At 42.6% G+C, this 13,276-nt stretch overlaps 1 protein-coding gene and 1 long non-coding RNA gene across 2 annotated transcripts in view; one reads left to right on the top strand and one right to left on the bottom strand.

Annotated features, from left to right (window-relative positions):
• The window catches only part of LOC119176020 (uncharacterized), a 33,902-nt gene extending 31,948 nt beyond the window's left edge, over positions 1–1,954 (bottom strand). The window contains exon 1 of the mRNA XM_037427123.2: positions 1,736–1,954. Within this exon, the coding sequence (XP_037283020.2) occupies positions 1,736–1,838 (103 nt within the window). The 5' untranslated portion in view covers positions 1,839–1,954. The remainder of the gene's footprint in view (positions 1–1,735) is intronic.
• A 10-nt stretch (positions 1,955–1,964) lies between these two features.
• LOC142775172 (uncharacterized) lies at positions 1,965–4,193 on the top strand. The gene is made up of 2 exons (XR_012886677.1): positions 1,965–2,251; positions 3,695–4,193. It is a non-coding gene; the product is annotated as an uncharacterized LOC142775172 (long non-coding RNA).
• Positions 4,194–13,276: the final 9,083 nt, after the last annotated feature.

The following is a 13,276-nucleotide window of genomic DNA, read 5'->3' as shown; positions in this document are numbered from 1 at the left end:
AAGAAATTAGCACGCTGGCGGGCTCTGAATCACTTATGACCACCTGGAGGTTGTCATCGCGTGCCCAAGGCTTGGTGTGTAAGTATTATACAACCAACTTAGAATGCACTAACTAAAACTGTAAAATTAAGCTGTGACCTCCAAACTAATTTTTAGTGGATGATCATTGTCTTCCTATTCTTATTTTCTGCATCAATCTTTATGAAAACCAACAAACAATGAAGCCAATGGAGGTATATGTAACCTTAATATCACTGTTTCAAGTGTATTGCAATAATTGTGATACAGATGCAAGTAAAGTGGACAAAAAGACAACTTGCCGCTGACAGAGACCGAATCTCCAATCTTCTGCCAGAGGCAACTTAACTTTTCAACCACTTTACTTTTTTCACATCAATATCACAATTATTGGAATACACTTCAACCAATATAATCCACATTCCATATACGTCTCTTGGCTTCATTATCTGCTGGTTTTCTAAGGTTATGTGAAACAAAAAAAAAATGAGTCCATGAAAATTCCCTTACTTCATTCATTCCCTGCATAAATGATACAAAATGTAGCCCAGTTGAGTGTAGCAACTCATGAATACTGTATGAAACCTTCACTCCTGTCGCATTGTCTATTTTACACAATGCACAATTTACTTTGCAGTTCAATATCAACCTTTTCAGAACAGGTAGAGAAAGGTCAACTTAAAAAGAAACTTACTCCTCGGGATAAGCACTTGATCGTTCAACACCACCAAGTAAGTGAAAAAGCGATTACTTCTGCTCATGCTTCGCAACTCAGCACTTTCAAGGCAGTGCATGCATTAATTACCGCGGACACTCCTAAGTGTGGTTTGTTTCTAATATTCTGCCAAGACTCTTTTTTTGTGTGTGTGCACTTGGCTATACCAATTTCAATTGCTTTGCATTTTTACTACAGAGCTAAAAAAGTCCACCACCTACATTTCAATTCTTCGACTGCTAGAGTGTCTCCTTAAATCACCCACCTTGGATCAAAACTGTGAACATAGGCAGTTTACATATTAATAATGAAACTCAAAAACGTCACCATGAAGTTTTTTTTTTTTTTCAATGAAATCGCCCCAACATTCCAGAAGCAGCAAGCAGTGGCTATCGACTTGTTATGAAGGCAGGTTCGGGAGTTGGTGATTCATAATACTTGAAATACGAGCGCGTTAAACAGAGACGTAGGCTCGTCCTTAATTGTCCTCCAAAGTTCCTGTTTAAATTACGCGCTCGCTTTTCGAGGTACAAAGGAGTCACCAATAAAGAGCATTATTGTATAGCGAAGAAAAGCAATAAGATGAGCGACAGATACTGCTGTAATCGCGACATGGCTGTAATCGACACACGTAACTAACCTTAGGCAGACACCAGTGGGATGTGGAACTATTTTTTCATGACCCGGGATTTCGGGGACAAGCCTTCAGGAAGTGGCGGAAGAAATAACCATGCTTTTGAAACTGATGAAGCGCAAAAAAACATGGGAGAAAAATCACAGCATATCGAAGAGATGAATAATGACTAGTGGGGCGAAGCACGCACGGACAGACAGACGGACTGACAGACGCTTCGCACTACTCATCATCATTCACTCCGGTTGAATGCTCTGACACCGTTTTTATTGACATGCAATGCAATTTTATGACCTTGAAAACTGGTTACTACGACAACACGGGTAACACGATTGTCACACGGGTGCTTCAGCGTAAACAAAACTCACCGTCATACAAACTCCTCCAGGATTCATTGTAGAGTTTTACGCATTCTTCGAGCTCGGCACAAGCTTTCATCGCGCTTGTTTCCATCGCTGCAATGACATCCATGGTAGAACACCCTGAATAAGGACCACGACCAGTATAAGTTGACTCGTTCACAGAACACCTACTGACTCGCTCGTTAAGTTCAAAAGTTCAAATGAGGCACCACAACAAATGGATGGATGAATGCATGGATGAATGGATATGACTGTACCCTTTAACACGGGCAGTGGCTCACGCCATCTAGCCGTAATGCTTAGTGAACTAAAAATTAGATCATTCTTTTTGTTTCTTTAAATAGTGAAGTTAAAAACTGGTACTTTGCAGTGAAAAGTTTAGTTTTCACTCGTGCCTTGACTTTAGCCGCCAATAGATAAACTCCTTTTAGTTATTTCAACCCGCTTAAAGTCTATTTTGCCCTCCCTGTCACTAAACTCCAGTGCTTTTAAAAACTCTGCGCCATCATCCTGAACTATAAGGTAAAGCCGTTTACAGAACATTATCAAGTGTTCGGCTGTTTCCTCCCCTCTCCACACTGCATACCGTGTCTACCCCTTCGTATTTGGACCGATTTGTCTTGGTTCGCAACACTCGTCGTCCTGGCCTCAAACAGTAGAGAACTACCCCGAGTATTATCATAGATCCTTTCCTTGGCAATTTCCTGCTTAAACGTTCGGTAGATCGCAAGTGCGGACTTCTTAATCATGCAAATTCTTATCTCGCTTTCACTACAAACACTTCAAATTGCGTGGCCCAAGAACAAGTGAAAGCCCAAAGTCTCGCGAGCCGCAATTTCAAGAGTGGATGAGCGAAGCGCAGCAGCTCCCATCAAAAACGAGTCACGCAGAGCTAGGCAAGTTTACAATATATATAATATTAATATATTGCTGCGGCCTACGCCACCAAAGTAGCAGCGCCCCCCCCCCCCCCTCCCCCGCCACCACGCAGCCTGCGACCTTTGAATAACGCGTTCGATGCTCCACCACTGAGCTACCACGGCGGCTATCCCCCCACCCACTTCAATGGGTATACATGTGAATTTAACGTGGGAGTGGTGGTGGTGGTAGTGGTTAGAAGATGAGAAAAGGCACCTAATTTCTGCAACCCGGTCGGGAGCACGGCGCAGTGCCTGCGGGGAAGGGAAAAGGGAGAAAAGTGGAAAGAAGAGGAAAGATTAATTGAGCAGTGGAACGGTCGTCGTCAACAGAAGCAGCAGTCCAGAAGCAAGGGTAGGGGTGGCAAGGGCCCCATCCTCAGCGGTAGGCCACGATTCCCGTCTCATCCAGGAACTCCACCAGGCTCCGGAGCGCTGGTAGATGGGGACGAGATGGGAACAGTAGGTGGGCGTGTCAGTCGGCGCCACCAGTAGCCATGTCGGCGAGTGTGGCACACTCTTTATGAGCCTGTTTGACGTCACGTTGCACGTTGTTATGACCGTCATCGTTATTGAAGTGTTTCGGCCTTTACGAAATGCACGAAAATATTTTGACGCATTCCAAGCAAGGATGTGCCGTCAAAACGGGTTGGTTTCCTGTAAGCAAAACGCTAACAAGGGGTCCAGGACCGGTTCGCGCAAAGAAAACGCACGAGCCAAGAAAGGCGATTGTGAGCTCGACGCTATGCAAGGCTTTCTAGGCAGACAAGAAGCAGCTGGGCCATTCTCGAGGTCAGCGAGGATCTGGAAATATCAGAACCAGCATGGTATTTGCAGTTCGGGCTGAAAGCTAAAACCAAAGTGGTTGTGGCTGCATCTTGCGAGGAGGAGCGGAGCCCCAGATATTCGCGGCTAAGCCGCAGCTTCTAGCAAACAACGAGTAATGGAATGTGGGGTTGAAGGAAAGGAAAAGGCACTATCTGCTGCGGGAATTCGCCTCGACGACGAGGGATGAGTCGACCACTCCTTCTTTCTTCTTTCTCCATAGGATCGGCGGAATGGAGTGGCATGTTTTGACGATATGCTGGCGGACCACTACATTGTCCTACCCGAACGCAGTGAGGCAAGTTTGACACGTGTACCGGGAGCCGGTTTTTTGAACCTCACCCAACTGCCAGAAGAGTCTTGGAAACCAAGGTCATCTAAGATCATCGGACGTGCGCGAAATCTTGGTGACGTGTGCGAAACGTCGGTGCAGTGCGTTTGTGACCACATTTGGGCATCGTGTAGACTGTGCCCTCTCCACATGCATTCTGTGGTGTCTTTCCCCTCCTTTGTGGGTGGAGCACCTAGACCATGGAGCGCCGTATTGGCCGAAGCCTCGGACAATGGGCCCAGGGTTGGCAACACGGTGCTATATAAGCGGAAGACTTTTGTATATTTGAAGCTACACAGTTCAACAGTTCTCCTGTACAGTTCTGATCTCTTGATCACCTCTTTTCGAATTCTCAGCTACTAACCATGTAAATAAATTGTTGTCGTTTTTACGAGCGCCTCATCTGACTTGTTCGACGATGGGTTCTAGGATGGGGGCCCGCTACCAAACTGAGACCCACGGGACCCAGAGTCGCAACAACGTGCACTTATTACGGGCTGGCCGCTGACCAATAGTCCCTCGTATACAATCTAAAGGCACCAAGTCCGCCAGTACGAGACCCTCGTTAATAAGAAAAGAAGTGTACATTTAAGGGCTCCTTTTTTGGTGTTTGACACAATATTAATGAGATCTAACAGACAATAATACCAAGGAAAATATAGGGGAAGTTATTAGACTGAATTGTAATGTAAATATCAAGAAAGAAAAGTGGGTGAAAAGATAACTTGCCGTGGGCAAGAACTGAACCTGGAACCTTCGAATAACGCATATATATATATATATATATATATATATATATATATATATATATATATATATATATATATATATATATATATATATATATATATACACATATATATTGTAATGATGTATCTCACCTTTGCAGCATGCCAGTATTGTTGTGTTGTGGTTTTCATGCTGCTCTGTGCACAACAGAGATGAGTTTTTGCCCTTTGCAATTGCCTATGCCATTATTAAATGTTCTTGCCTGTTTTTAGGCTTCTTCTTACAGTTGCACAAAGCCAGATCTGTTGTTTAACATATTTATAATATTGCTAATGTGTTTCTATGGTGACCGGCTTTCAGTGAGCTAAACTTGCTTTATGTGTCCAACTACGTGTACTACCACTAACAAGGTAGGGTCACCCTTTTATTTTTTGTTAATGGTGCAAATAATCTGCTTTTGTGCCATTCTTAGTAGGCTTCCTAAATATAGTGCAGAAGTTGATGCTGCCAGCCCTCACTGTCCAGAGCCACATTACTTACTGCTCTTCACCTTTTGTCAAAGAACATAATTTTGCACATTATATTCTGGAGTTTCACTTTAAAAACTATAATGAATTATGTGCCATAATGTGCCATAATAAAGGGCTTTATATTAACTTTTACCCCCCTGGGTAACGCGATATGATTTACAACGAAAGTACGTGGGCATAATGGCACTATGCCTTTGCTATAATGGAGTCACTTGACTGCTAACCTGAAGATCATGGGTGCGATCCTTGCAGTCAGAGGCTGTCCCATTCAGATGGAGGTAATATGCTAAAGGCCCATGTGCGATATCTGTGCAGGTTAAACACCACCAGTGGTAAAAATCGCCAGAGCCCTCCACTGTGGCAACCTTATAATTATATCATGGAATATGGTTAATATTATTATAGTTGTTTTTATGTCTCCATCAAAATGTGACTCTATCAGCTCTGATTTAATCCCGCCATCTCATGCTCAGTATCAGATCGCCTTAACTGTCTGAGCCAGTGCACCATGTGAGAATACATCGTTGTGTAGAGAACTTCACTTTCTCAATGCGTGGGAGTGACAGCAAACGGATTTTTTTAGTCAGTTACTTTCAATAATTTTTGCTTTCTGTGACAGTTTTCCTGTGAATCGTATGTATGTAGTGGGAAAATAACGTTTAATAGAGGCGTTTGCTTTCTTTGCATTTGCTTGAATGAGACCTCCTAATTTGACAGGTCGACTCCACGGAAACATTAAGACGTTGGGGTGCAAGTTGAAGACGTGGAATGGGCCCGACCCTACTGAAATGACATACGCTAGGGGTGTGTCATGTACTGTTTTGTTATATCACAGCTTTGTCTCTCATTAGTAGTTTCTGCCATACTTGTCGATACATATTTCTGCAATATTTAATTCCACTTTTCCACTTTACACGTACTTAAACATGCCTATTAATGTATGCAACATCTAGCCACAGTGCACAATGTGTGTGTTTTGTTCTTAAATAAATAAGTGTGTATGCAATACACTTGGCTCAGTGTTTTTGTAGCACAAGCGTACGTTTAGCATTATATGTTGCCATCTGTCAAATTTCATTGAATGAAACTGTTGCGATTTCAGAAGTTCAAATCATGCATAAGTTTTTCTATGCTTTGAGGGGCTAATTTGATTAGTTCTTTTCAAAAATGCACTTATGTAAAAAATTTGTGTGCTTTAGTCTAATGTCAGTAATTTTAGTGCATGTCTAGAAGGACTAATTAAATTAGTATCTGAAAGCACAGGAAAACTTATTCATGCTTAGAAGTTCTGATATTGCAACTTCAGTGATTTAAAAAAAATCTTTAGAAGACTGCTTTTAAAAAACACACCCTGAATAAAGGCATCCCTTAATCTCCCTGTCATGTACGCAGTGTTTTATTCAGGGCTTGTTTGAGACTTGCAAGGGATAACCCGAGGTTTGGAAAAGTGCGGCCCAATCGACCTGCAAGTGATGTCCGCCAGTGTTGTTTTGCAAATATAGTGGATATCAAATATCCGGTCAGGGGTGTCCTGTGGACATCCCTAGCATGTCGTTGTCACTGGAGGCTGGAGGCATTTCAAAGTTTCAGCACCTCACCTGATTTTGCTTGGCCTCTGTGATTGGCAGGCACATGGATCACAATGGCAGTGCAAAGCGACGATGTCGTGTCTTGACGCGATCATGAGACCAACATGATGACCTTGCACACTCTGGTGATTCGTGATGTCACGATGACGTCCTACAGTGATGCCATCACGCGTTGGTTTTTTCAGCACTCTTGTTGACGCCACTGTCATGGGATGCTGAAGCCACCGAGGGTAAATTTTTGTTTTTCAGCTTAAATGCCTCACCAAACGTGAAACTTAATTCACCGTTCGCACCCCGCGTTGGCGGCGTCGAGTAATCCAAAAATCATCACGTGATGATGACAACATATATGACTTCGAACATCACCAAAAATTGCGACGTCATTAAAACATCACGTGGATTGACGTGATCACATCATCGCATGACATTCGAGCTCGGTCAAAGGTGGTCTGATCATGGAGGCAACGCAATACCAGTTTTTCACTGCCTCCACTTTTGGAGGCAGTAGAAAACCTCATTAGGTGTAGCAAGTTTGCTAAGGGTGGTGTTAATAGTGGTGGCACTTACCCTCAAGCCACACCAGAACTTGTCGACACCCAAGCTACACCAGTGCTCTCTCCCTCTCCGTGGCCATGATGCAAGACTGGTTTGCACTCGCGGCAAAATCCTGCTGACAGTCGTATACTCGCGAGGTATATGATCAGTAGATCGACTGAGAAGTAAAAGAAGGTAGCCTTTGCCATCGAATTGTTTTAGGTGTATGGTTAGGGGACCATGCGAGTTTTTAATGAGGTATGTAAGGCTCTCGCCTTAATAAATTTGCATAGGTTATTACACGTTATGCTTCAGGTGTGAAATTCCAGCCCCATAATCACAGTGAGTGAGGACACAGACATCTTAATAAAGGTCAAACTCAGCTGCATCATCACGAAAATTGAAGTGCTCAACTAGTACCAAGCAATGCACCAAACGTCCGGTGACTTTCGCGTATTTATCACAATTCAAGAACAAAGCAAGTGTGTCCACTGTTTTTCTTTTTCTTGGGCATGTTGAGTGATGATTACGGTTATTTGGGCTGAACAACACAGTCTAGCTTGCGCGAATGAAAGTCAGAGTGGTCAGACGTTGCCATTTATTCACACCAGCCACACCTTACACCGGTCAAAACAATTCACGGCGCGCGATGAAAGCAGGCGAGTTGTCGTCTGTTTTTCCGCCTTCGAAGGTGATTTCGAAGAATAGAAAACACTGAGGATTTAAATGATGAACCTATTGAGAAAAGCAGAAAGGAAGGTTCAGGAGAATCAAGATCGTACAGAAATATTAATTACTGCTAGACAGCCAGATCAGAGCCATTACGGACATGTTAACGAAAAAAAGTTGTCGAATAGATGGGGCAGTTTCTGAAGCCGGAAACAGCAAAATCAGTGTTTGTGAAAACCACCGAGTATAAACGAAAAGTAGTGCTTGACACATCATCAACGTATTCCTTGGCCGACAAGAATAGCGCAAGACAGTGAGGGAGCAATCAAGTGCTAATCATGAAGCTGGCAAGGGCCGCAGGCAAGTTTGGTGGCACAAGTTGATTGATTGATATGTGGGGTTCAAAGTCCCAAAACCACCATATGATTATGAGAGATGCCGTAGTGGAGGGCTCCGGAAATTTCGACCACCTGGGTTTTTTCAACGTGCACCCAAATATGAGCACATGGTCCTATAGCGTTTTCACCTGCATCGAAAATGCAGCCGCCACTGCCGGGATTCAATCTCGCGACCTCCAGGTCAGCAGCCAAGTACCTTAGCCACTAGACCACCGCGGCGGGGCAATGGCAACAAGTTGAAGTGGCAGAGATCTTGGCGTCAATCTGAGCCAACAAGAACCAAAAGTTTACGTACCTGACGTCATAACTAACCAGGATTTATTTATTTACAGAGTACCTACATCGCCATATAGGCATTGCATAGGGGGTTAACAAAAGCAATCAGACCGAAAGAATTCGTAGCAATACATAAACACATACAAAATACCACCATCGCAATTTCACAGCTAAGAAAAAAATAAATTATTTGTTATAATAACTAAGTCATCAGTTAAGCTGTTCCACTCTCTTATTGTTTTTAGAAAGAATGAGTAGAAAAAAGTGTGTGACCTGCATTTGAAGGTAGATATCTTTTTGCTATTGCCACAGCGAGTGGATGTGTAGGGGGGTTGAACAAGGTAGCTGTGGTGATTGATTCCTGTGTTAGAGTGGTATATCTGGTGCAAAAGTTTTAAGCCGTAGTTTCTGTCTACGTACACGTAGCAGATCCCTTCCCAAAGTGGCCTTCATTTGTGAAATGCTTGCATAGGGGCTATAATTATTTGAAACAAACCTTGTCACTTGGTTCTGAAGTTTTCCTTTTTAATTTATAAGATAGCCTTGGTGGGGGTCCCATACTACATATGTATAATCAAGTATAGAATTGACCTGCAAAAGATATAAAGTTTTCTTTATTTCGTGCGTCGCCTGTTTGGAATTCCTGCAAATAAAGTAAAACATCCTACTAGCTTTCGCTATAACCGTGTCAATGTATTTGCTCCATGTAAACGATTCAGTAAAATGAACACTGAGATACTTATAATTGCAGTGTGTGTTAATAAGTACGCCATAGATGTTATATTGATAATATGATTTGGATATTTTCCTTGAGAAGCTCACGCTGCAACACTTTTTAATATTTAAGTTCATTTTTCATTTTTTACACCAGTCCGCTATGTGATCTAGGTCAGTTTGCAAAATGAGAGTATCAGATTCAGTCGTGATTTCTTTGTATATGACCCAGTCGTCAGCAAATAATTTTATAGGTGATGTAATGTTTTCAACTATGTTGTTTATGTAGATTAGGAACAGTAACGGTCCTAAAACTCTCCCTTGGGGAACGCCCGAAGTTACTGCTATGAACGAAGATTTGACATTATTTAAGACAATGAACTGGGTTCTTCCATTCAAATAATTACGTATCTATGTTTGAACATTTTTATTTATGCCCAGTGAAGCAAGCCTTACGTCCAAGAGCTTATGAGACACAGTGTCGAATGCTTTTTGGAAATCTATAAAAACCGTGTCTACACGACTATTGTTATCAATGGCTTTGGATACGAAATGCTGAAATTCTATTAGTTGTGTGTTACAGAAATAACCTTTTCGGAAATTGTGCTGGGAGGCAGTAAGGAAAGCGTCTGAATCAAGCAATTAGTATTAAACATTAGTATGTAAATTGTGTTCAAATATTTTACAACACACCAACGTTAATGAGATGGGTCTGTAATTTTCTCTAAGTTTTCTGACTACAGATTTAGCTGTCTTCCAATCTTGGGGAATAAGACCAGTTTCAAGGGAGAGTTCATAAATGATACCTAAATATGGAGCAATAATGTCACGACACTCTTTGAGAATTACTGGGGACAGTATATCAAGTCCAATGGATTTTGTTGCATCTAAGTGGCATAATAATGAATTGATGCCACTAACATCTATTTCAATGTCTGGCATCATGTTGCTCAGGGCAATAATGAGGCAGCTATCATGGAGGGATTGCAATTTTCAGACGACTACGAGGAAGCTATGCATTTGCTCAAGCAGTGATATGGAAAAGACAAAGTGCTTGTTTAAATGCATATGAAAGAGCTAATTATTCTTAATAAATTAGCAAGCTGCAACGACTATGAAGCTTTAGGAAGGTTGTCAGAAAATGTGCAAGTGCGCACAAGTGGACTGAAGTACTTAGGCTTGAAGAGCGTGTACAACGCATCAGTGTTCCTGCTAATACTAAAAAGGTCATTGCCAGAGAACATGCACATAGCATTCCAGTAAAAACAAAGAGAGGTAAAAACAACGGAAAGTCAAAATGTTCCCTAACTTCAAGAAGATATTCTGAAGTTTTTCATGAAATACTTGAAGTGGAATGCAGAGAAGTATTCCCAAAAGAAAAGAAAGCAACAGTGGAACCGAGAGTTATCGACTGAAAAGAATCTTAAGGAAACCTGTAAAATAAATCCGGACTGTTATGTTTTGCACGCTTAGATCGCGCCAGAGATATTTGCAATTTAGTAACTAACGAGCGCGGAATGGCTATGTCGAAGACGTTTTCGTGTACGTACAGGTGGAATGTAAGGCCACAACCTTTTTTTAACCTGTTAGCACATCTGTGAACGACGCAAGAAGCAACCATTGTAAACCATATGTCTTTACATGTCGACAAGGTGAAACAAGAACGGACGAAATCAGCAGCTTGCGATGGCGCTGAGCCCGCTTTTTGCCACAGGCAAGATGGCGGCAGCTGGCTTCACTCGCACAGCGCCCCTTCCACTCCAGCAAGTTTTATGAGTGTCATGCCGTGTGCACTATGCCGTGTGACACTCCTTGAGTGTCACACGGCATAGAGTTTCCCACAATACTTACTAGAGGGAACTTTGGCGCTAGTGCCTATGGGAGTTGCAACACACGGCGCTTCAGCGAGCATAGAAATGATGGGTAGTACACACATTTGTCTAATTTTTATACTTCTGGCCTGCTTCTGGCCCCGTGTGTGTTCAAGTGGCTTGAAGCTGTGTTTTCACGAAAACATAAATTAGCAAATGTTCACCGTTTGCGCTTCACAACCTTATTCTTTTAAGCTTACTATTTTGAATCAAGTCCTCAAGTTCAAAAGGGTTTGTTTTTTCTTTCAAAACAAAACCGTAACCAGTAATAAACGAAGGCGCAAATACGATTCGCCGCCCGCAATACCCATGGTCGCTGCACGATCGCAGCGCCAGAGTGCCCTCTAGTTATTTTTGAGAAACTCTATGTCACATGGCAATGAAAAGGTTGTAACAGTTGGCGCGAGAGAGCTCAGCTGGCGCTGTTTGATTTTCGAAAAAGTATTCTAATTTCATCTCTATTATTTTTTCTGTAAATCCTCGTTCTGGGGTTTTTACAAGAAAACACTATTAAGACGGTGAGAGGCTAACAAACCATATATATATATTTTCAAATAAAAAACAAATATGCTAAATGTAGCGATGCTGCTAGTGACGCTGGCCACATTGCGATTTTAAATGTTTGTTGCCTGCAAAAGTTCTTGTGCTTTCTTGCCTCGTGAGCGCACATTTTGTGTTCTTCAGCCATGAGTGACACAGCGACGACCACAACCGCACGCATGGACGAAATATTTTTTAATGGCGCCGGCCGGCCCGACTCGCGAGGCACCACGTGCGAGGCACGGAGTGTAGAGCATCGGTGTTGAGAGTAAGTGAACTCTGGCGGGCGTAAATATATGTAAACAAACACGCGTTGTGAATGAGTATTACAACGAAAGAACGTTTAAGATTGCCAAAATGTATTATTCTTTTACTGCGGCCACTTAGTGCTCGAAATTTTTCTCTGACCTCTAGACTGCTGGGGACGAGAATACCTCGTTTCGCTGCGAAGGGAGACCAACTAGCCCAAGCTGCCACACTTCTACGTAAACAGAGCGTTTCGCAAAGGACGTTCAACGATCTCCCTTCGCAGCGAAACGAGGTATTCTCGTCCCCAGCAGACACGAGCGCTCGTGTCTTTCGTGTCCTTCTTGTCTCTGTGTCGGCGTTTTGTTCTCGCGCTATAACTATCGGCTCCGTTTACCTTCGTTTGGGTAGGGGTGGCCGTGTGACACGGACCGCATCTTCGTTGTCGTAAGGACGAGGGAGTTAAACGGTCTTCGCAGGTGCCCGTGTGACAGGGGTATTACTCGCGAAAATATTACTCATCTGCACTCACTCACGCTCGCGGCTCGATCCGAGTCTGAGCGAGTCGACTCGTGAGTGAGTTCGCCAACCTATGCATGTAACTACTGCATCCCGTATTTTGCAACATAAAAGTGTAAAACTTAATGTTACGCTATACAGCATGTGAAGAGTTGGTATTCCATAATGACAAAGAATGATGCAATACACTGGTATGAGAAAGAAACTCGAGTTACTAATTCTTTTCCAGAGTTGTACTGCTTGCATATGCCTTGCTTATTGCTATTGTTTATATTTATTGTTTTAGACAGTTGCAAGGAGTGACAGAACCTTTTGTAGCCTTCTAGTATAACCTGCAAAGTATGAAGAGAAGCACTTAGCACTTGCCACATTCTTGCTATGGCTGCGATTAAACACACAGACAACTAAGTGAAGACAAACATATATTTCTCAAAGCCACCAACTGCACTGCAATAAAGCATTTTTCAATCCTTTCAAAACAGCTGAAGCACTCATACAGAAGTTTAGTTTTATTTTACAGTTGACTATTGAAGTCGGAGGTTGCAAACCTATGCACACATTCAACAATCATGGCAACAGCTTTGACAAAATATTCTCTCAATGACTGGCTTTATAAGCAGACACTGACGTATCTAACTTTGTGTAATGTTTATAACAAATAGGCAGTGGAACATCACTTGTGCTGCAGTAGAATAGGAAGACCCCGTCAGGCAGAAAGAGCTCACCACATTTGTACTATGTATAATGTATCACAGGGAACTGACATGGACAACAATTCAACACCTACCTACCTACCTAGTACCTCAGGCTTACAAAAGACCATACAGAGTTATAAAAAAAACAAAAGCTAGCCTCCAAC

Source organism: Rhipicephalus microplus, chromosome X, assembly GCF_043290135.1.
Source record: "Rhipicephalus microplus isolate Deutch F79 chromosome X, USDA_Rmic, whole genome shotgun sequence".
Lineage (NCBI taxonomy): Eukaryota > Metazoa > Arthropoda > Arachnida > Ixodida > Ixodidae > Rhipicephalus > Rhipicephalus microplus.
Note: the sequence above shows the minus strand (reverse complement) of the source record. Positions and strands in the feature narration are given on the sequence as shown.